This window comes from Berghia stephanieae, chromosome 14 (assembly GCF_034508935.2).
Source record: "Berghia stephanieae isolate SIO BIC M18660-M18661 chromosome 14, UCSD_Bste_1.3, whole genome shotgun sequence".
Taxonomy (NCBI): Eukaryota; Metazoa; Mollusca; class Gastropoda; order Nudibranchia; family Aeolidiidae; genus Berghia; species Berghia stephanieae.
The window spans coordinates 4,107,903-4,129,725 of record NC_088373.1 but is presented as its reverse complement, the minus strand read 5'-3'; the positions used below and the strand labels follow the sequence as shown (position 1 = coordinate 4,129,725).

General features: G+C 36.4%; 1 protein-coding gene across 2 annotated transcripts in view; it reads right to left on the bottom strand.

Moving 5' to 3' along the window:
• Positions 1 to 21,823, bottom strand: part of LOC144960036 (uncharacterized) — a 79,239-nt gene that overhangs the window by 8,556 nt on the left and 48,860 nt on the right. For both annotated transcript variants that reach the window (XM_078892985.1, XM_078892984.1), the window contains 12 exons: positions 20,078 to 20,206; positions 17,165 to 18,658; positions 15,275 to 15,634; positions 12,023 to 14,024; positions 11,178 to 11,275; positions 9,637 to 9,757; positions 8,473 to 8,576; positions 6,221 to 6,323; positions 4,439 to 4,549; positions 3,322 to 3,352; positions 1,692 to 2,124; positions 1 to 42 (listed from right to left, as the gene is read on the bottom strand). The exon at positions 1 to 42 is cut by the window's left edge and continues 70 nt beyond it. In XM_078892985.1, the coding sequence (XP_078749111.1) occupies positions 1 to 42; positions 1,692 to 2,124; positions 3,322 to 3,352; positions 4,439 to 4,549; positions 6,221 to 6,323; positions 8,473 to 8,576; positions 9,637 to 9,757; positions 11,178 to 11,275; positions 12,023 to 14,024; positions 15,275 to 15,634; positions 17,165 to 18,658; positions 20,078 to 20,206 (5,028 nt within the window). The remainder of the gene's footprint in view (positions 43 to 1,691; positions 2,125 to 3,321; positions 3,353 to 4,438; positions 4,550 to 6,220; positions 6,324 to 8,472; positions 8,577 to 9,636; positions 9,758 to 11,177; positions 11,276 to 12,022; positions 14,025 to 15,274; positions 15,635 to 17,164; positions 18,659 to 20,077; positions 20,207 to 21,823) is intronic.

Sequence of the window (21,823 nt, the reverse complement as noted above, 5' to 3'; positions counted from 1 at the left end):
TTGTTACAACGCACCACCTCTAGGTAACTGGATATCGTCTCTCTGGTAGAAAAAAATCAGATTCAAGAATTATTCAGAGATCTTTTTTTTTATAAAAACAAAAAAACTCCACGATTAATATGCTCAAAGCTCTTTGCAATTTCTTAAGCAACTGCAACAGTTAACAACTAGGACGAAACATTATGCCTTTTATATTTCTTGCCGACAGAGACCAACGCCGTTACTAGCAAGGTAAAGATTTCACACCAGAGTGCTTGTGCGAGAATGTGAGAATGTAAAGGACAAAACCTAGTAATCTCATTCCAAGACAAACACAGAAAGCATGTTGGAAAACAGAAACAGGGGAATAGAAGACACAGTGAGTATCTCCCTCTTTTGTTTGTTTTGTTTTTAAGGGTTTTTACGGCGCTTGCAACACATTAAGGTCATATCAGCGCCAGTAAAAAGGAAGAAAATGGGATAGTAAATAGTTCTAGAATTACAATTAAAGCACAAAATAAACAGTAAGACAAAGGGGAATTGGTTCAAATAGGAAAAAGATGTGGATTCCAAGAGCACACCGTCAAAGTACTTAGTTTGAGATCACCTAAAAATCTCATCCAGACCCAAGCACAGGTCCCAACTAAGAGGATTACACTCAAATGTTACAAATCATATAATATAATATGTCAACTAAAAGATACTGCCCACTATGGGAGGTTAGGAACCCCACCTAGTACTATGGTGAAAAGCGAAGAAGGGTTTTGAGCATTGTTCTTTGTTCTTTACTTTGAGCTGTCATATTCAATTTGAGGTGAACAGGGAGAAACGTCACCAGCCAATTCCTTGATTGAAACACCCAAGGAACATGAAAGGCTGGGCATCCGAAACAAATATGGAGGTGCTCACTGATCAACGAACTGAAGGTGGCAGGCCTCAGTTAGGAGAAACAGATGGTGGATGCTTGTAGAAGCCCTATGTTCCACAGCAAGCAAAGAGGATGAAGAAGAAATATTCAATTTTGGTTGTTATTTCTTATGGCTGCGGTTATTCGGACTTCGAGTCTGAATCGTCTCCTGTGGCTATTCGGAGTCAAATTCCGATGCGCATGTGCAATCAACAGATTATTTGGACTCAGTGTGTATAGTCTCCTGTGGGAGTATAGCTTTTGTTTGTTGTTTTTAAAAAATATATTTTAATCATTGATATTTACATAAAATGAATAAAAATCAAAATTATGATTTTAGTAACTATCAGCAGGTAGTCTAAACCCGCTTTATTTGACGAGAAAGACAAAATCATGGATCAACAGAGTTAACATAAAAGTCAGTCAAAGTAACTGTGCTATAAATAAAAAGCTTTTCTAACAACATAACACGATGTCCAAATAAAAACAGGACAAAAATAAATCATTTTAAAATTACATATTCTGATAGTGTGAGAAAGGCAATGGTCCTTCTACAATCCAAAGTAGGGGTAAGAGCTGAGTCAGTATGATATGAGCAAAACGAAATTTCTTCTGAACTCTTTTTCTACTTCTTTATCAGTTCCACGCAAGCACATTGGAGTTTTGAGTCCGAATAGCCACGGAGACTATTCAGACTCGAGTCCGAATTGGCACTTCGATTTTTTTCTAGTCCACGGCCTCTATCAACTCTGTGTTCACTTTGACAGTTTTAAAAAAGGGAAGATGAATAATGATAAGAATATACCTAGACAATATTGGGAATGAATTTTGTAGCTCCACGACAATTCTGTCAAAAGGCGTCTGTGCTTGTTGTTGTTGTTGTTGTTGCTGTTGATATTGTTGTTGTTGTTGTTGAAATTGATGTTGTTGTTGTTGTTGCTGTTGTTGATGATGATGATGTTGATTGGATGCGAATGATGCTGATACAGACGATAACGATGAAGGCAGGCTGGACTGTGGTAGTTGCTGAGACAACTTCTGCAGGAATTTGTTCCCGCCGATTCCCGTCATCCCGATTCCCCCTTGTTGCTGTAGCTGTCGAGGTTGAAGCGGAGCGGGGAGAGGTTTGGACAAGGGCTTCAGCCCTGGTGGTGGGTTCACAGACTTGTAATTAACTGAGTTGTCTCCCTTTGCCCCTAGCCTTGCATCTGACATCATGGGTGGATCGGATTCTTGCACTGGGTGGATAAAGGAATTGAGTTAGATCAAATAGAAGATACTATTGCACCGACTCACAACTTTTAAAAAAAAAAAATGTAATTGTTTTTTTAAGGGTTTTAAGGCGCTTGCGACACATTTAAGTCAAATCAATGCCAGTAAAATGGAAGAAAATGGGAGAGTCAAAAATTCTAGAGTTACAATTAAAGCATCCAAGAAAAATCGTAAGACAAAGGGGAATTGGTTCGAATAGGGAACATAATATGTAGATTCCAATGCTTAAAGACTGTCAATTCATAACAGATAGATTAGAAAATTCATTTTTAAAATCCCATGAAATATTGTCGAGAATACAGATTTAAAATTTAAAAAATGACAATGCTATAAATCATAGCTATCATGGCCGATTAGCGATCCACCTAATTTCATGCAACTGAGCACTGGTGTTAAAATATGACACAAAACATGACATGAATATTGTCGAGAATACAGATTTAAAATTTAAAAAATGACAATGCTATAAATCATAGCTATCATGGCCGATTAGCGATCCACCTAATTTCATGCAACTGAGCACTGGTGTTAAAATATGACACAAAACATGACATGAATATTGTCGAGAATACAGATTTAAAATTTAAAAAATGACAATGCTATAAATCATAGCTATCATGGCCGATTAGCGATCCACCTAATTTCATGCAACTGAGCACTGGTGTTAAAATATGACACAAAACATGACGGTGATCCAAGGAAGACTATCATTATAGTGCGACTAGGTGGTCTAGTGGTATGACACTCGCTTTCGGATCGGAAGGTCCTGGGTTCGAGCCTCGCGCTCGGCGCATAGTTCAGTCCTTGGAAAAGGTTCTTTACTCACATTCTCTCACCATACTCAGGTGTAAAATGAGTACCTAGCCGTTAACAGCGTTGTCTTTGTCCGGAAAATTGTAATATCGCCTAATAGGCGTAATGTCCCGTCCTACATGTAAAATGTTGCTGTTGACCAGGGACCCCTTGTAAAGCGCTTTGAGCACGTATAGTGGATATTGCGCTCTATAAAAGCTCAATTAAAAAAAATAATTTTTCAAATATCATCGCTTAAAATAGCGGGTTTTAAGCAGGACCTGATTTCATTTCAGATGGAAACCCCTAAATAGCGGGAAATTCCCACCCATGATAAAGAATAATAAGAGAAAACGAACGACCTTGCTCACCTCTCTCTGTGGCTGGTGCCGTTATATCCAACTGGTGAAAGGAAATAAAAAGAAAAAATGCAGGGGTGTAAGATTAGAAATGTGACCCTTCGCCTCAAAACGGTATAAAGTCGGGATGGTTAAGATGTTGAAAATTGAATTTATAGACAGAAATATATGACTTGTGTTGAGTTTGTATGTTTTATTGAGGAGAATGGATACCATATTTTAGGGTGCTAATGCCTACAATTTATATTTGTGACATTTAATTCGGCTTTTAAGCATTTGGTTCGTTCTGACATAATACCGTTTTGAGGTGAAGGGTCACATATGTGATAAATGCTGTTGGCAAAAATAAAATCAAAGTAAAAATTTGAAAAAACACCTTACACTTTCATGCATCATGTCTCCTCATACATGTTGAGTATAGGGAATGAGATTAGCGGAAGAGTAGCGTCCCTTGATTGGAAGTCACGAGCTGAAAAGTTATTAGAGAGAACATCATGTTGGTTGTGCGGCATGAGACACTTCACCGAAAGCGAGGACGAGAGAGACACATGTGCAAAACCATTTTGACGTTCTCTCTGTAAGGTGACGTCCAATCAAGGGACGCTACTCTTCCGCTAATCTCATTCTCTATTGCTGTTTTCTTACTAACCTGTTATAAAGCGCCTTGAGCACATTTAAATAGAAATTTTTTTTTTTTTTAATTCAAAAAGCGCGTCTCTCTACCAAACGTGTTAAATGGTGCTTTATGAGACATGTGAAATAAGACTTTTAAGAAAATTAAACATTACAATTTAAAGAAAATTAAAAATTACAATTTTAAGAAAATTAAACATTACAATTTTAAGAAAATTAAACATTACAATTTTAAGAAAATTAAACATTACAATTTTAAGAAAATTAAATATTACAATTTTAAGAAAATTAAATATTACAATTTTAAGAAAATTAAACATTACAATTTAAAGAAAGTTAAACATTACAATTTTAAGAAAATTAAATATTACAATTTTAAGAAAATTAAACATTACAATTTTAAGAAAGTTAAACATTACAATTTTAAGAAAATTAAATATTACAATTTTAAGAAAAAAGGTTGCAAGCACTGAGTAACTCATTTTATATGACTTACACTAGAGGGAGGTTTTGGCATTTCAGGGACAGTAACCTTGGAGGACACTTCTGGCAAATCTTTGAGTAATTTCCCCTTGTTTAAGTGATCAATTTGTTGGTTGAAGAAATCCTGGAGGGTGGAAGAGAGGATATAAATATAACACACATAATGTGAAAGCTGTCACCGATGGAGCAGAGGATTCCATACGAAAGCAATGTAACTACGCCACAACCACATTATCTCATTCATCCTGTTTTGTTGATAAAGGGGAAACCTGAAACGTTATTTGGTCTGTTTGTAATTAAATTGAAGCTTACATTCAATTTCACATTATTATTTATTTCATACCAAAACAAGGAAATGAAGAGTAAAATACAGGGATCAAACATGACAAAGATGCATTACAAAGTAAGCAAGGTTTCAGTTTCGGCCTTTTGCCTTCTGCGGGTAATAGTAAATGCTAATAACAAAGAGAAGAAAAAAAGAAAGAAAAGAAAATGTATATCGTATTACATTTACATCATGAAGTTAATTTGCGACAAGGAAAAAAATTATTCCCTTTATTTTACTCTCCATTTTATTGTTTAAAATAGGCACCTCAAGCTTTAGGTATAAAAACAAGAAAATATGACAGGAAATCAGAGTTGCCAACTCATGATAATCTCGGTAAAAAAGGATTAGACTTAAAAAACTAATATGTTACCTTTAAAATAAGACCAAAAAGTATTCCAACAACCCCAACCACTGGCACCACTGCCGACGCAGCAAATGACACCACCATCACAACAATAATATCATCATCATCATCATAAAATTAATAATAATATTCATACTACCACTACTACTACTACTACTACTACTACTACTACTACTACTACTACTACTACTATAATAAATAATCATAATACTAATAATAACAACAACAACAACGACGACGATAATAACAATAACAACAACAATAATAATAATAATAATAATAATAATAATAATAATAATAATAATAATAATAATAATAATAATAATAATAATAATAATAATAATAATAATACACATACAAAGATACCATGGGTGAAAGTTACTCAATGATATTAATCCTGCAAAGGCAGGTGCTCAGAAAAAAAAATCCTGCACCTACCAATCAGAGGAAAAAACAGAAGTGCGGTTAATTATATAAATGCCGGTTTTTTTCATTTTCGAATTCCGGCCAGACAAAAAAAAAACGGCGAGACCTCTTTTTTCAAAAATAAAAATCCGGCCGTGCCGGATTTTTCCGGTGAACTTTCACCCATGAAAGATACATAGACACACGTAAAGACTAAACTGGTTTCATTAACTTGTTCATCCCGACATTACACCAAATCAAGGCAGTGGACCGCAAATGTGGAATCATGCCATTTGTAATAAGAATAACTTTTTTTAAAATCTAATGCAATGAAAGACCCTTATCCATTCAAATCCTGGAGGCAAGATGGCGGCTTTTTTGGCATATACTCAGAAGAGATGTAAATATACCAGCTAATAAAGCCATGAATACTTTTTTCACCCCATCTGGACACAAGAAATATCAAGGTAGACCACCCACGTCAATTCACACTGTCCTCAATAGAGACCTAAAACTCCTTCAAAACAACAAAGTATTAAAATCAAAGGAAGACCTTACAAAATCAGCATCCACAGCAAAAGACCGTGAACAGTAGAAGGAAATGACACAGATGATTAGAGAGCAGCTGAGGCGTCCCGATAGGATGATTAGGAAGCGAAAGGCCTTAAGTCAGTAAGTCAATGCAATACCCAAATCACCTGTAAAGAGTCCAGTTGCTGATCACATTTGGTTACAAATTCCTGCCACTCTTTCTGTTTGGTTGTGATAGCCTGGGGAACTGGCACGCCTTTGGAGGTGAAACTGGAATAGGCAAGAAATATGGTTGAGTTATGAATGACAGAAAGAAATGAACGAAAGAGAGAAAGGATGAATGGATGAATGAATGAATGAATGAATGAATGAGAGGGTCAAGGAGTGAGTGAGTGAGTGAGTGAGCGAGCAACTTTGCTACAAGCACAAACAGGTGAAATTCCAGTACTGCTGGCAAAATGGTCACGAGTGTTATGTTAGGGAATGGATAGAGAAGGGGAGAGCAATTGATTTTCCTACTTACCCCTGACCCTCCTTCCCCTATTCTTATCAATATCATCATTTTTGAAAGTCGGAATTTAAGAGACATTGGGGGAATGGAGGAGTGAAAATCGGAATATTTTTCAGCCTACAGAGGGTGGGGTTGGCAGGTATGTAAATGAGTCAGTGCGGAAATAAATGAATGGATGAGTGTATGAATGAATTTAATTAGTTGATTATTCAATAACGTAATGAAAGAACGAAGGAATGAATGTTTAAACCAGGGATGTAAATGCAAAGTTGAAAAAAATTCTGAAATTCTGCAAGCTCATTTCAATAGTCTAAACTCCAAGTGACACTCCAGGAATGAGGTGATAAATGGCCTTGTGATTGTGACAACATTTTTAGGACTTTTGAGTGATAAGTCTCAGAATAAAATCTAAATTATTTTGTTTATGGATGGATTTTAATGATTTATGTCTCCTTTTTGTCAGGAGGAAATAACATTATTTGGTGTTGTTCATGCTTATCTTTATGGATTAAACAGGGTTAAAATTAGTTTGGGATAATGAAAAAATCAGAATTTTGGAATTCTTAACTTATTTTCACTGCACGTAATCCAACACCTAGACTTTTATATCAAAATTATATTCAGGTCAAAAGATTAACCCCAATGACTAAATGAATCTAACAATAATAAAAACTCTTAACAGCCATATTATTACTAAGGCCAATTTTGAGATTGGAAAGATGGTCACTTCCCGATATTTATCATTTTCTCAGGTCCCAAACCCTTCTGCTAATAACAAAGGCAATTAGAAGTACATTACAATTACAATACTACATTAGGTTTAGAATCGTGTTAAAAGCCCTTTACTTTATTGGTGTAGCTTTCAATAAGAACAAACAAATTTGATTTTTCCCCCACCACAGTCAAAAGTTCGTGGCAGTCTCAACCAGAAATGAGACCCCATAGACATTTCTCATAAAGACCAAGGCTAAGGGAAATGTATCTTCAGACTCATTATGACTGAAATGAATTGCAACACACAGGAATTACTTACAGAAACAGAAATACATTCCAATTGAGCCTTGGGAAGAAAGTGTAACAACAACTCAGAACTCAGTCATGAATACTCGATATGTATCCACCATCTTCTACTTTCGATTCTGCAGCCATGTTTTGCTTCCGGTAAACTAAAAATAACCCTCCTTGTTTACACAACAGATGTGAATCTAGTTCCGAATTAAAATTAGGAAAATTCGGAAATTCGAACGCTATCAATCCTTAGAAAATTCGGAAGCTGTCGTGGAAATAAGTTGAATGGTTAAATACACGTATAATCATAACTGACACAACAGTAGTGTTAATTAAGTGTTTCAGTACATTGAAAATGGATATTCACTACAAATTCTCTATATGTACAGCAGTATCTCTTATCACATGAGTTGTTGGTAGTGAGGTATTAAGAAATATTTAAATAGTTTGGGGAAGCTAGAAAATGTGTGAAAAATAGGAAATCCTAATAATTCTGAAAGATTTACATCCCTGTTAAACGAATGAATGAATGAATGAATGAATGAATGAATGAATGAATGAATGAATGAATGAATGAATGCTTAAATGAATGAACGAAGGAATTAATGTTTAAATGAATGAACGAAGGAATGAATGTTTAAATGAATGAATGAATGAATGAATGAATGAATGAATGAATGAATGAATGAATGAATGAATGAATGTTTAAATGAATGAACGAAGGAATGAATGTTTAAATGAATGAATGAATGAATGAATGAATAAATGTTTAAATGAATGAACGAAGGAATGAATGTTTAAATGAATGAATGAATGAATGAAAACAGGCATGACTGTTCTAAATACTAAAAATGAGTTGTGATCCGCTAATTCACCACTCTCCACTTTCCACCTCCATACCTGAGGCAGGCATTCTGTAGCTGTGTCATGTGTTTGGCTGCCTCCGTCTTTTTGCCATCCAACCTCTGACCCATCAACTGGGACGATATCTGCAATATCTTTTTCTATTCGCAACGAAAGAAACAACAAAAATAATAATGAATGATAATGATGATGATGATGATGATGATGATGATGATGATGATGAAAATAATAATAATAATAATAATAATAATAATAATAATAATAATAATAATAATAATAATAATAATAATAATAATAATAATAATAATAATAATAATAAAAAGTAATAATAATAATTTTTAAAATATAAAATAAATAAAAAAAAAAAAAAAATAATAATAATAATAATAATAATAATAATAATAATAATAATAATAATAATAATAATAATAATAATAATAATAATAATAATAATAATAATAATAATAATAATAATAATATCATCAATAATAATACAAAGTTTATACTTTGTCCACCTTTTTCCATCACTTTAAATCGCTGCAACTCCTATACTTTTGGTGACGGGATTCTCAGTTTAAGGGTTTAGTTGATTCTCAATTTATATATCCTAGTGAAATTGTTGACGACTAAATGATCCCTCAGCGTTCCAAAACAATTTAAAATTGGCTTCTTTTTTTATTGAGCTATTTTATTTTATTTTATTTATTTATTTATTGTTTTTTTGTTTTCTGTTTGTTTTGTTTGTTTTTTTGGGGGGGAGGAGGAGGAGGGGGGGGGGGGGGGTTGAATGTTACGAAAACACGAAAACAAAATCATCTATTTTAATTCAAAATCAATGCTTGTGTCATTCAATTTGTACAAATCCAATCCTACCTCTATGTGGCTATGTGGTCTTACACTCGCTTTAGGATCAGAAGGTCCTGGGTTCGAGCCTCGCTCGGCGCATAGTTCATCCTTGAGAAAAGGCTCTTTACTCATATTCTCTCACCATACTCCGGTGTAAAATGAGTACCTGGCCGTTAACAATGTTGTCTATGTCGGGAAAAAAAAAAATTGTAATATCGCCAAACAGGCGTCATGTTTCGTTCTACATGTTACATGTTGCTGTTGGTCAGGAACCCCTTGTAAAGCGCCTTGAGCATGTTTAGTGGATATTTAGCAAAATAAAAGCTCAATTTTTTTTCAAATAATCTTTTTTACCTCAGCAGTGACGGCTCTGCTTTTTTCCTTCTCCATCAAATCTGCCTTGGCTGCCACCACGCTGTTCTTTCTCTGCAACTCCACATTCTTCCTTTCAAGATTCCCCATCTCATCTCTCAGACTTAAATAAAAAATATGATTGTAGTGAGTGAACAACAACAACAAAACAAAACAAAACAAAACAAAAATATTTTTTTAAAAACTCACTTAACCCAAGAGATATTTGCTACTTTTCAAAATTGGAAAAAATGTATTAAAAATGAGCATGTACATAGATAGTTTTGTTCAACTATCATTAACATGTAAAAATAAAAAACATTAGCTTTGATACTACGCCTATAATTTTTGTCTCAGAAAAATGTAATAAATAGGCATGGGGTAAAAGTAACCCCGGGTAAACGACGGATATAGTCGATGTTTGGGGTTGAGTGAGTTAAAACAAGCACAAAACCTGATAGGAAGCTACATTTAAAAAAACAAAACAAAAAAAAAACTAACTTATAGAATATGAAAAAAAAAATTATTCATTAATAAATCAAATTAAAAACAAATACATTCAAATATCATCCGATTACTGGGAAAAGACAGAATGGGAGAGAGGGGACAGAGGGGGGGGGGTGATAATACTGGAAACAGACGGACAAACGGACAAAGTTTTGCTCATTAATACATTGGATGGATGAATGAATGAATAAATGAATGAGTTAATTAGAGAGAGAGAGAGAGAGAGAGAGAGAGAGAGAGAGAGAGAGAGAGAGAGAGAGAGAGAGAGAGAGAGAGAGAGAGAGAGAGAGAGAGAGAGAGAGAGAGAGAGAGAGAGAGAGAGAGAGAGAGAGAGAGAGAGAGAGAGAGAGAGAGAGAGAGAGACAGACAGAGAGAGAGGGGGTTTGTTTTGTTTTTTGTTTGTTTTTGAGGGTTTTACGGCGCTTGCAACACATTAAGGTCATATCAGCGCCAGTAAAAAGGAAGAAATGGGATAGTAAAAAGTTATAGAATTCAATTAAAGCACCCAAGAGGTAAGACAAAGGGAATTTGTTCAAATAGGAAACAGATGTAGATTCCAAGAGCACACCATCAAAGTACTTAGTTTGAGATCACCTAAAAGTCTCATCCAGACACAAGCACAGGTCGCACTAAAAGGAATACACTCAAATGTTAACAAATCAAATATAACATGTAAATAAAACATAATACAGTACATAACAGAGAGATGATTTACAGGAAAAAACATATCATCTCCAAGGCAATAACTATACATTCGACTGTTTCCCTCTCAGCCAAGGACTCCGACCAAGGTCAGGACAAAACCAAGCAATCTCACTCCAAGACAAAGACAGAAGGCTATTGGAAAACAGATAAGAGGGGATAGAAGACACAGCAAGTACCTCCCTGCCCACTATGGGAAGTAGGAACCCCACCCAGAGAGAGAGGGGGGGGAGGGGATCAGTGAGCAGTCGAACTAGTTACTTTGTGACATTTTTATTCTGTTTCATTGGGCACTTCTCTATCATTTCTATTCATTATCTAGTCATGTCCCTTACACATTCAATTTCTCCTGCATCTCCTCATTCTTTGATTTTTCTGTGTCCAGAAAACCTTGACTTTCTTCTAAATTTCTCTTCAGGACACACTCGGCAGCCTGAAATAAAAATGATGTAAAAACAAGCGTTTATCAAGCAGGGAAAAATTTCAATGATAAAGATGACACTATGAATCCTTGATTTGGCTATGAATTCATTGCAATTTTTTAATATTTTTTTTTTCCACTCAAAATTGATAATTTATATTGTAAAGTGCCCAGAGCTTGTGTTTTTACACGAGAATGAGCGCTGTATAAATGTGTATTATTATTATTATAAAGATACAAAAACATTTTTTGTTTTTAAATCATCACTGATTTCGCATATTATCATAAGTGACATCTGGTAACTTTAATGATAGAGATAGAATGAAGTTGATTGCCATCATTCAGATCTTTGTTATTGTTTTTTGCCATCCGCATTTATGAGTAATTCTCACTAAACTGTATTAACCAGACTTTAAAAGTTCAGGGTTACACATAGTTTTGTGTGTTGGTCCGTTATACTTATCAAACAATAAACCGAGCCAAACACACACACACACAACAGTGACACACACTAACTATGCAAGTTTTACAAAATGAAATTGACAGTCAACATAATGGAAACCAAAAATAAAACGAATAATTTACTCATCAAGAAGAAAATTAAATGCCTACGATAAAATTTTTTTGGAAAAGATGAGTTTTCAGATTTTTCTTAAAATTTTCTACGCTGCCCGTGAGCCTTACTGACAAAGGAAGCGAGTTCCAAATGGTAGGTCCTGCTTTATAGAAAGATCTATCGCCAAAATACAAGAAACGAACCTGAGCTTGTTTGAGCCGTGCCTTCTCCCTGTCCAGTTCCTCTTTCAGGTCCTGGCAGCGTTTGGCTTCCTGTTTGATGAAATCCAGCATCTCCTCAAACATCTCACACGTGATGTCTGTATTCATCATGACAGATGTCACTTCTGCTTCCACTTTGTCCGTCTGGCAAGATGTGTCCGACACGGCAACCGGTGGTGAGTCAGGGAGGATGGGCATCGCAGTCTTCATCAATTTTAATGCAAATGGTGGCTGGTAATGGCTTGTTGGGACAAATTCTCTTGAGTTTGGATTGAATTGCAATAAAGATGAGGATGAAAAAGATGGCGCTGACCTCGATTCTTCAGCAAAATCCTCCAAATTTTCAGAAGACCAATTTTTGCTGCTAGGGACAGTGTTTGGCCTAACTGGATTCGGCAACAAGCAGTCTTTGGTTAGGTTATTCAAAGATGGTGGAATGACCGTGTTAACGCTATTTACGGCTGATGTGGATGGAATGAATGGCGCAGCTGAAGGGTTGAAATAAGAGCTGCTGATTGCAGTGGGAGGTGAGTGACCTTTGACCGAATCAGAGACAGAGTCTGTTGGGTGGTTACTGTGACAGGATGTTGTCGCCAAAAAACCTTGGCTGAAAAGGGTGTGGTTAGAATTCAATTTTGGAGTGTAAGTAGCTACATCTGAATTCAGGTCAAAACCAGGGGCCGTAACAGGAAAAAGGGTAGCAGCATTATTGGGGTTTGGTAAAAGAGGTTTTTGGCTGTTTCCAGTCGGGTTTTGGAGAAGATGTGTGGGTTTTGGGAGGAGTCCATTGCTTTTAGAGGATGAGAGTAAGGAAGCTGTGGCTTCGTTTTTATCATAATGGTATTGGTATTGGTGGGGTGAGACTGAATTTCTAGATTCACCTTTTGTAACAGAAGAGGATGACAGTGGATTGACAGTGTTTGACTGACTGACCACTTCTGTTCCAAACGGTGTTTGTGAAGTTTGGTTTTCATTTATTTTGAATATGGAGTTAAATGGAAAGGATGTTGGTGATGTTGTGTTGATTACAGAGGACAATGACCTTGATGAAGAAGCTGTAGATGTTAATGATATTGAAGGCTGCCATGGTAACGGCAATGATTTTGATTCCGATGATGACGTGACTGGTGTCGATGAAGATGATAAACCAAACTGAGATCTAAGAAAATGTGAGGGTGAAGTTGTCGGTGACGTAGACTTGGTCTTAATATGATTATCACCATTACCCGACGACGACCACCACAATTTCTTGATGGCAGCCTCGTTATTGAGAAAATCAATTGGGGGAGATGATACCATATTCCCTGCTCCATTTGTCACGAATCCTTCCGCATTATGCTGCAGATTCATTAACCGTTTCCCTCCTGAAGGAATTGTCATGCCCTGGGTGCCTCTCTCTCCTGTTGACGTTGACATTGAAGATGAGCACAGAGGTGACATTACATGACTATTTTTATCTACATTTTGAACCAGAGATGAAGACGTTACAGACGCAAGCCCTAACTGTTTATTTCGTCCGGATGAAAAATTATTTTCTAATGGCTCAGTTAACGACAGATTCATACTCGAATCAGGAATAGACAACGGTGATGATAATAGCGATGATAAAGACGTGCTGTCTGGGTTATTAAACTGTCTGAATACAGCCAGCACGACAGGGTCGATGGGAGTCTCGTCAATCGTACTTTTGCTGTCGTGGGATTCGTCCCAGTTGTGATGAGCAGGCATTTCAAAATTGGAGCCCAACCCAGTTCCACTTTTGCCACTACCATCTCGACCACTAAAACCACCGCCGATGCTGCTGCTACTGCTGCTGTTGCTGATGATGCTGATATCGTCGTCCTTGGCAGCCATTGTAGGTTTTGGGGATGGAGGAGGAAGAGATGACGTTTGGTAAATGAAATTGTTGAGGTCAGCTTCCAGGTCTGATGTTTTGGAGGAATGTTTCACGGAGCTGTTTATTCCACTGTCAGAGTTCTCTGGTCTGGCAAGGAGAAAATAAGACTTGATAACATTTTGGATTTAGAAAAAAAATATGTTCTTTGACTTTAACTCACTCAATCCTAGAGATTTTTCCTACTTTTAAAAATTGGAAAAAAAATCTATTGAAAATGAGCATTTGGACAGATAGTTTTATTCAACTACCATTAACATGTAAAAACTAAAAACATGAGCTTTGATACTACGCCTATAATTTGTCTCAGAAAAATGAAATATATATGCACATGGAGAAAAAGTAACCTGAGTAAACTACGGATATAGTCGGTGTTAGGGTTGAGTGAGTTAAGAAAGCAACCAAGGACAGATCCATAGACATTTTAAAATTGTTTTTCTCTGTTTTTCTTTCATCATCTTTTAGAAGTTTGACAAGCTTGCATTAGAATATAGGATTTATCCAGAGCTGCTATACCCTTAAAAAATTTTCGAGCTGACCTTTTTCGGTATTGGTGAATTGATTTTTTTAAAAGAAGAAAGCCTTGGTTGTACAACAGTCAAGTAGAAACTAAATGTATATGTATGGATCATTTCCTATGATTTTAGGGAGAAGCTTTACATAAACTGTGTTCATATAAGATCTTTTGTAGAGAAAAAATTCAGGCTTTTTTTTTATCTTAGCAAAGGGCTTCCCTGTTGTTATAATAAAAATGATAATAATTATTACTGAACTTGCAAAGGTGGGGTCCAGATAGTTGGTAGAGCACTCGCTTCACATGCAAAGGGACCGAGATTGATCCTGGGTGTAGTCTAGATTATTTTTTTTTCTGACCCCTCTGTCCACCCAGCAGTAAATGGGTGGTTAGGTCTGTTACGATTTGGTGGAAAGTACTTTGCAATAGACAGCATCCTATCAAAAGGGTAGCAAGTTGTCCTATTGTCCGTTTCACGTTATAGAAATCGGGATAAAGTCCAGCTCCATGGGCCTTATGGCTCTTAAGGACCACTTTACTCGCAAAGGGACCGAGATTGATCCAGTGTGAAGTCTTGATTGAGTAGCTGAGACTGTTAGATCTGGTGGAAAGTACTTTGCTTGTATAGGCTAGTATCCTTTCAAAAGGGTAGCAAACAATTGCTATTGTCCATTTCTATTATTATTATTATTACTATTATTATTATTATTACTATTATTATTATTATTATTATTATTATTATTATTATTATTATTATTATTATTATTATTATTATTAGTAGTAGTATTATTATTATTAGTATCATTATAAAAAGAGGAAAATTTACTTGATATTTGGAGCGGTGGTCAGAGGTTGTTTCCCTTTCTTGTTTCTTGACAAGATGCCTAAGCCACCGCCTATTCCTTTGAGAGGTTTGAGGGGTGGAGGTTGTGACTGGTTCGACGACTCACTGGAGCCCTGGCTCAGAGCCGGTGAGTCGCTGCGTAGCGCTGCCAGATCACCCCCTTCATCGTTGAGACTTAGAGGAGAGGACGTCCCTGAATCTCGCCGCTGATGGGGCTGTGATTTGATACCCCTGCCACTGCCACCACCCAGCAATGCTGACAGATTGGACAATATCTCTGTCTGTTGTTTTTGAGGAAGTGCTGGCTGAGAAGCCTTCTTGATAACTGGAATCTTTTCACCGCTGTGTAGGAAAAAAAAGAAATGTAAGATTGATTTGTGGGTTTCTTCTTTATTTTATTTTTTTTTCAATTGTAGTAGCCTTTTAGTAAGAGGATTCAGACTACAGTTCACAAATTCAAAATCAAGAGATGAAGTGAGTAGGAAAGTGCCAGAAGACAATAGAGAATTAAAAATTTTCGCGGCAGTGATGGGGGTTTGAACCCGCGACCTTACTGGTACGACAACTCCGCCTGGCCGGTGAGAGCGCGACTCTACCGTGTGAGCTCACACGGTAGAGTCACACTCTCACCGGCCAGGCGGAGTTGTCGTACCAGTAAGGTCGCGGGTTCAAAACCCAATCACCGCCGCGAAAATTTTTTATTCTCTATTGTTTCTGGCACTTTCCTACTCACTTCATCTCTTGTTGTTACCAACATAAGTGCCTGCTCCACTCACTTTTCTGAATTAAAAGTTCACAAATTCATGAATTCAAAAAGACACAATCCAACATGCATGGCGTGATTATTTCATTATTTGTTGTTCTTTTTAACACTTTTCTAATTGTGTATTGCTTTTGTTACAACCAGTTCAATCCCTTATTTTTTTTTTTTGAGGAAAGTTACAAACCCATAAATCCACCATTCCCCTCCCTGGTACAAATACATTCCACAGACCTGTTAATGCTGAAAAGCAGAATATTTATAAACTTTTTTTCAAACTCAAATTTTTCTCAATAGGGGTCCTGATACTGATAGCTCAGTTGGTAGAGCACTCGTTTCACAAGCAAGGGGTCGAATACAGTCCCGGGTGAAGTTGAGATTTTTTTTCCCAACTCCCCTGATTAAGTAGCTAGGTCTGTTAGATCTGGCAGAAAGTAGTTTGTGATAGGACTAGCATCCTATCCGAAGGGTAGCAATCAATTGCTATTGTGTTTCACGCTATAGAAACCAAGTTTAACTCCAGCTCCAATTGCCTAATGTCTCGGAAGAATTACTTAAGAATATTTCTCAATAGCCTTTTTTTTAGGTCGGCAGAAAGATTGACAAAATCTTATGGCAATAAGAAATTAAAAAAAAAAATTTAAAAAAATTTTTAATTTTAAAAAGAAAAATTTTTTACATTTTAAAAACTTTTTCTTTAAAAATTTTTTTTTTTACATGAGCATTTATATAGCGCAATATCCACTAAATGTGCTCAAAGCGCTTTACAAGGGGTCCCTGGTCAACAGCAACATTTAACATGTAGGACGGGACATGCCGCCTGTTAGGCGATATTACAATTTTTCGGACTAAGACAACGCTGTTAACGGCCAGGTACTCCTTTTACACCTGAGTACGGTGAGATCATGTGAGTAAAGAGCCTTTTCCAAGGACTCAACTATGCGCCGAGCCGAAAGCGAGTGTCATACCACAAGACCACATAGCCTTTTAGTTTCGTAGAACTGTCGAAGGTTGGTGGATTCATTGTCGATCAATACCAGTTGGTCAATAAATCCAATTATAGTCGGAGGATTCACAGGTCTGGTTCCATATTTTTTAAAAACAAAACTCACCTCGATTTCTCCTGTTGTCGTTTCAGCAGCTCCACCGATGCTCCCATTCCATTCAGTCGCAGAAGCAACTGATGTCGATCGCTACTATTCAGGTCGTCTGCTTTCTGATAGTCGTCGATGTCATCAACGCTGTCCATCACTGACAACGCATCATCCTCATCATCATCTACATCATTTATATCATTATTATACTTATTCTCATTATCTTTCTGAGATTTACCCAACAATAATTCCACCCCTCCTCCACCCCCTACTTTCAATTTACCTCTACCTAAATTAACCGGACTTGCTTTACTGTCATCCTTTACATCACCAGCTTGATTACTAAATTTAACTTTCCCTGCGGTGTTATTATTGCCATCATTATCGAAGACTTTCTTCTCCACCTCCAGATTTGAAGAAGAAAATTTAAAAGATGATGATGATGATGATGATTTTTGACTATTATTTGAAGACGGGGACGCTGATAAATCAAAATTGTCAAGGTCAGCTATTCCACCTATTTTATTTTTTAGTTTATTTTTAGACGTTTCACTGACAATATTCTGTCTTTCCATAGACGAGCACAAAGACGAATTTCCCATCAATCCTCCTACACCAGCTGTACTTCCGTCCGTCCCAGATAAACTTATATTATCTAAACCGTTATAATTCATAAAACCAGCTGGACCATTAACTTTCGGGCTTAGGGTATTTATTGGAGATGAAAAGTCTTTAATTTTCATATCATCATTGTTGACTTGGTCATTTTTACTACTAGTGCCACTAGTAGCATTTGTGTGTTTCTTGCCACCTCCACGAGAAATCAGAATAAATCCATCATCATCATCCCCATCCATGTCCTTGTTGTTAATATTATTAGTGGTGGTAGAAGTGGGAATGAGGCCAGTGTTTGAACCGATGCTTTCATCGGATTTTTCCAAGGAAGAACTCGTTTTCCTGGATCTTTTCGATGATGATGATGATGTTGCAGACAAAGCCTCTTGTAAAGATGGCAATTCATTGGAAGCAACAATGGTAGATTTGACGTTCTGCTGCTGCTTTCCAGCTGTTACTACCGATGATGATGACGACGACTGGCTTTGTTGCGATGACCCTGCCAACTTGGCAGCCATGTCTCTGGCCCTTTGCTCCCAAGAAAACGCTGGTTTTGACGGTGGAGGAGGAGGAAAAGGAGGAGGAGGAGGAGGAGGATTTTGTCGAGGTGCCATCATGCCAAGAAGCATGGCCGGCGGCCATCCGGGGAATGCTCCATTCCTAGGCATGTTGAAGTGAACATCAGCCATGGCTTGGGCTTTCTGCGAATCCTCCTTGACGCAGAGAATCTGACCAGCGATGACGTCAAATTTTTTGTTGGAGTAGATAAAATTGTACAGGCCGCCGTAGGCAAAGATCTTCTTGTGGGCTTCCTCTGGAAAGCCTTTCATGATGTCTTGGAGGAACGGGCTGCCCAGGAATTGTGGACCGTGGACTCGGAGTATGTCCTCAAACAACCTGTGGGGAAAATAAACAAGACATACATGAGGCTAAATTTCATAGTGACAAAGTAGGGAGAAGGCACTGGTTTTAACTCACTCAATCCTAGAGATGTTTGCTACTTTTCAAAATTGGAAAAATGTATTTAAAATGAGCAGGTACATAAATAGTTTTATTCAACTACCATAATACTGTTAACATGCACAAACATTAAAAAAACGTTAGCTTTGATACTACGCCTATAAATTGTTTCAGAAAAATGTAATAAATAGGCATGGGGTTAAAGTAACCTGGGTAAGCTACGGATATAGTCGGTGCTAGGGTTGAGTGAGTTTAGATTAAAGATCTGAAAAGGTATGTATGAAACAGTGCCAGACAAAAAAGAAAAAAAAAGAAAAAAGAAAAGTAGTTATTTATTCAGAACCAATAGGCCCATGGAGCCAGAGTTTATCCCGGTTTCTATAGCGTGAAACGGACAATAACAATTGCTTGCTACCCTTTGGATAGGACCCTAGTCTATCGCAATATACTTTCCACCAGATCTAACAGACCCAGCTACCCAATCACTGCTGGGTGGACAGGGGGGTCAGAAAAAAATCCGGGATCTCTGTCCCTTTGCATGTGATGCAAGTGCTCTACCAACTGAGCTATCGGGACCCACTCGGCCAGACAAAGCAGAGAGAAAAATACAAGAATTAACAATCCCCCAAAACAAATCGGCCTGCTTTGACTCTGTTGTTCCATACACATCTATTTTCGGATCTTCCTTTATACATAAGGCTGTACCAACCATGTTCCAAGTGACATAAGGGTTAGTCTTATCAATGTTTGTTTTTTGGGGTTTTTTTTTTTGTTTTTCAGGGTTTTACGGCGCTTGCAACACATTTAGGTCATATCAGCACCAGTAAAAAAGGAAGAAAATTGGATAGTAATAACATTCTAGATGTACAATTAAAAGGACTTAATGAAAAAGTAAGACAAAGAGGAATGGTTCAAATAGGGAACAGATGTAGATTCAAAGAGCATTCTATCAGTGTACTTAGTTTGAGATCACCTAAATGTTTCACCCATACACAAGCACAACATCCCACTAAGAGGAATACACTCAAATGTTTACAAATCGCATGTTAAAAATGAAAAAAACAAAAAACAGTACTACAACTATACATTTGACCGTTTCCCTCACCAGCCAAGGACTCTGGCCAAGGTCAGGACAAAACTAAGTAATCTCATTCCAAGACAAAGACAGAAAGCAATTGGAAAACAAATACCAGGGGATAGAAGACACAGTAAGTACCTCCCTGACCACAATGGGAGGTCAAAGGCCCCACCTTTAATGGTCTGATATTAAAACAAGCATTTTCATAGTGGTGGGTGGGTAAGCCACGGCTAGACATAGACCAGCAGGACAAATTGGTGAAGCAAGCAATGACTTACTCAAACAACGTATTGGCCAGCTCGTCCGGAGGGTATGGGATGGAAGTGGGAATGGTGAGAATACCGTTTCCCAGCGGGAGAGGAGCGGTGCCTGGCATGGGGAGCAATCCTGAGACATCCATCATATCACTGGAATTTTTGAGATGATTAGAAAATTATCATAGGTTAAAAAAAATTTTTTTTAGAATTTAAAAGTCAGTCTTCCTCCTAGAATGAGACTTTATCATGTAGAAGAAAGAGTCACAAAATTGTGACTCTAGCCAGGAATACAGACGTGCTTGGTCCCAATATGTGTGTGAATTCCCTGTGACCGTGACACTTTTATGCTGATGTAGCACAGCACCTTATGGGTGCCGTACTAATATACAATGCACCTACCTTAAAAAAGAATCTCAAGACACATCTTTACTGTATTTGTTTTTATTGACTCTATGATTTGGCTATGAATTGTTATTGTTGTTATTTTTTTTTTTTTTTTTTCCACTTAAAATTGATAATTTATATTGTAAAGTGCCCAGAGCTTGTGTTTTACACGAGAATGAGCGCTGTATAAATGTATATTATTATTATTATTATCTCATACATACATAGAAGAAAGAGGTTATGATGTAACAAGTCCATTAGAGCTAGCAGCCAAGTGTGACGAGATTGAGCTTCTTCAGCGAACACATCAAAACTTTTGATCGAACCAGTTACGGAAGTGATAATGTTCAAAATGTGAACGGGGCAGGTTCAAATTCGCACACCAGTCGTCAATTCTCTTCGGGCAGTTATAATTCGTATAACCCTAGACTTATTAGTTTTGGACCTAGGCGGCCAAATAAACAACAAATAAATTTTGGACATCAGCCTAGATTTCAAAATAGATTCTGTGGTCCTGTGAACTACAATAACAATAATAATAACAACAACAACAACAACAAAAACAACAACAACAATAATAATAATAATAATAATAATAATAATAATAATAATAATAAATTAATAATAATAATAATAATAATAATAATAATAATAATAATAATAATAATAATAATAATAATAATAATAATAATAATAATAATAATAATAATAATAATAATAATAATAATATTTTTTTTTTTTGTTTTGTTTGTTGCTTTAGGTCTCTTCCAACACAATTGAGGTTATATGAGAGACCGCTGAAACAAAAAAACAAGCAATCTAACAAAAATAGTACAAATGTAAATCAAAATCATAACCTAAAGATATCATAAGCTAAATTATAAATAACCAAGAACAAACAGGCAGAAGATTTACAGAAAAAAAAAATCCCCTGTCAAAAATACAATCACAAACCAAAGAAGCAGGATAGGCTAGTAAAGAGAAGAAGAAACGACATCACTATCGGATCGTACACCCATGCGAACATCATAGGTATATGATTCAAGAGTGATGCTCCCATCCAACCACCCGCATAATAATAATAATAATAATAATAATAATAATAATAATAATAATAATAATAATAATAATAATAATAATAATGCCCGACTATATGGTCGGAAATATAAGACAAAACTATTTAAAAACAGATGCATGTCTTTTTCCTTTGTTTTGACGAATACAAATTCTTTGTCACCCTTTGTTTGTAACGTTAAAATAAAACAAAAGACAAAGTAATTCTTATATTTGTACTCCGAGTCACAGGATGTACACAGACATTGATAAGAAAAGACAAACTATGTCTTAGAGGTCTATCACGTGTTAAACACATCAACGTTAAAG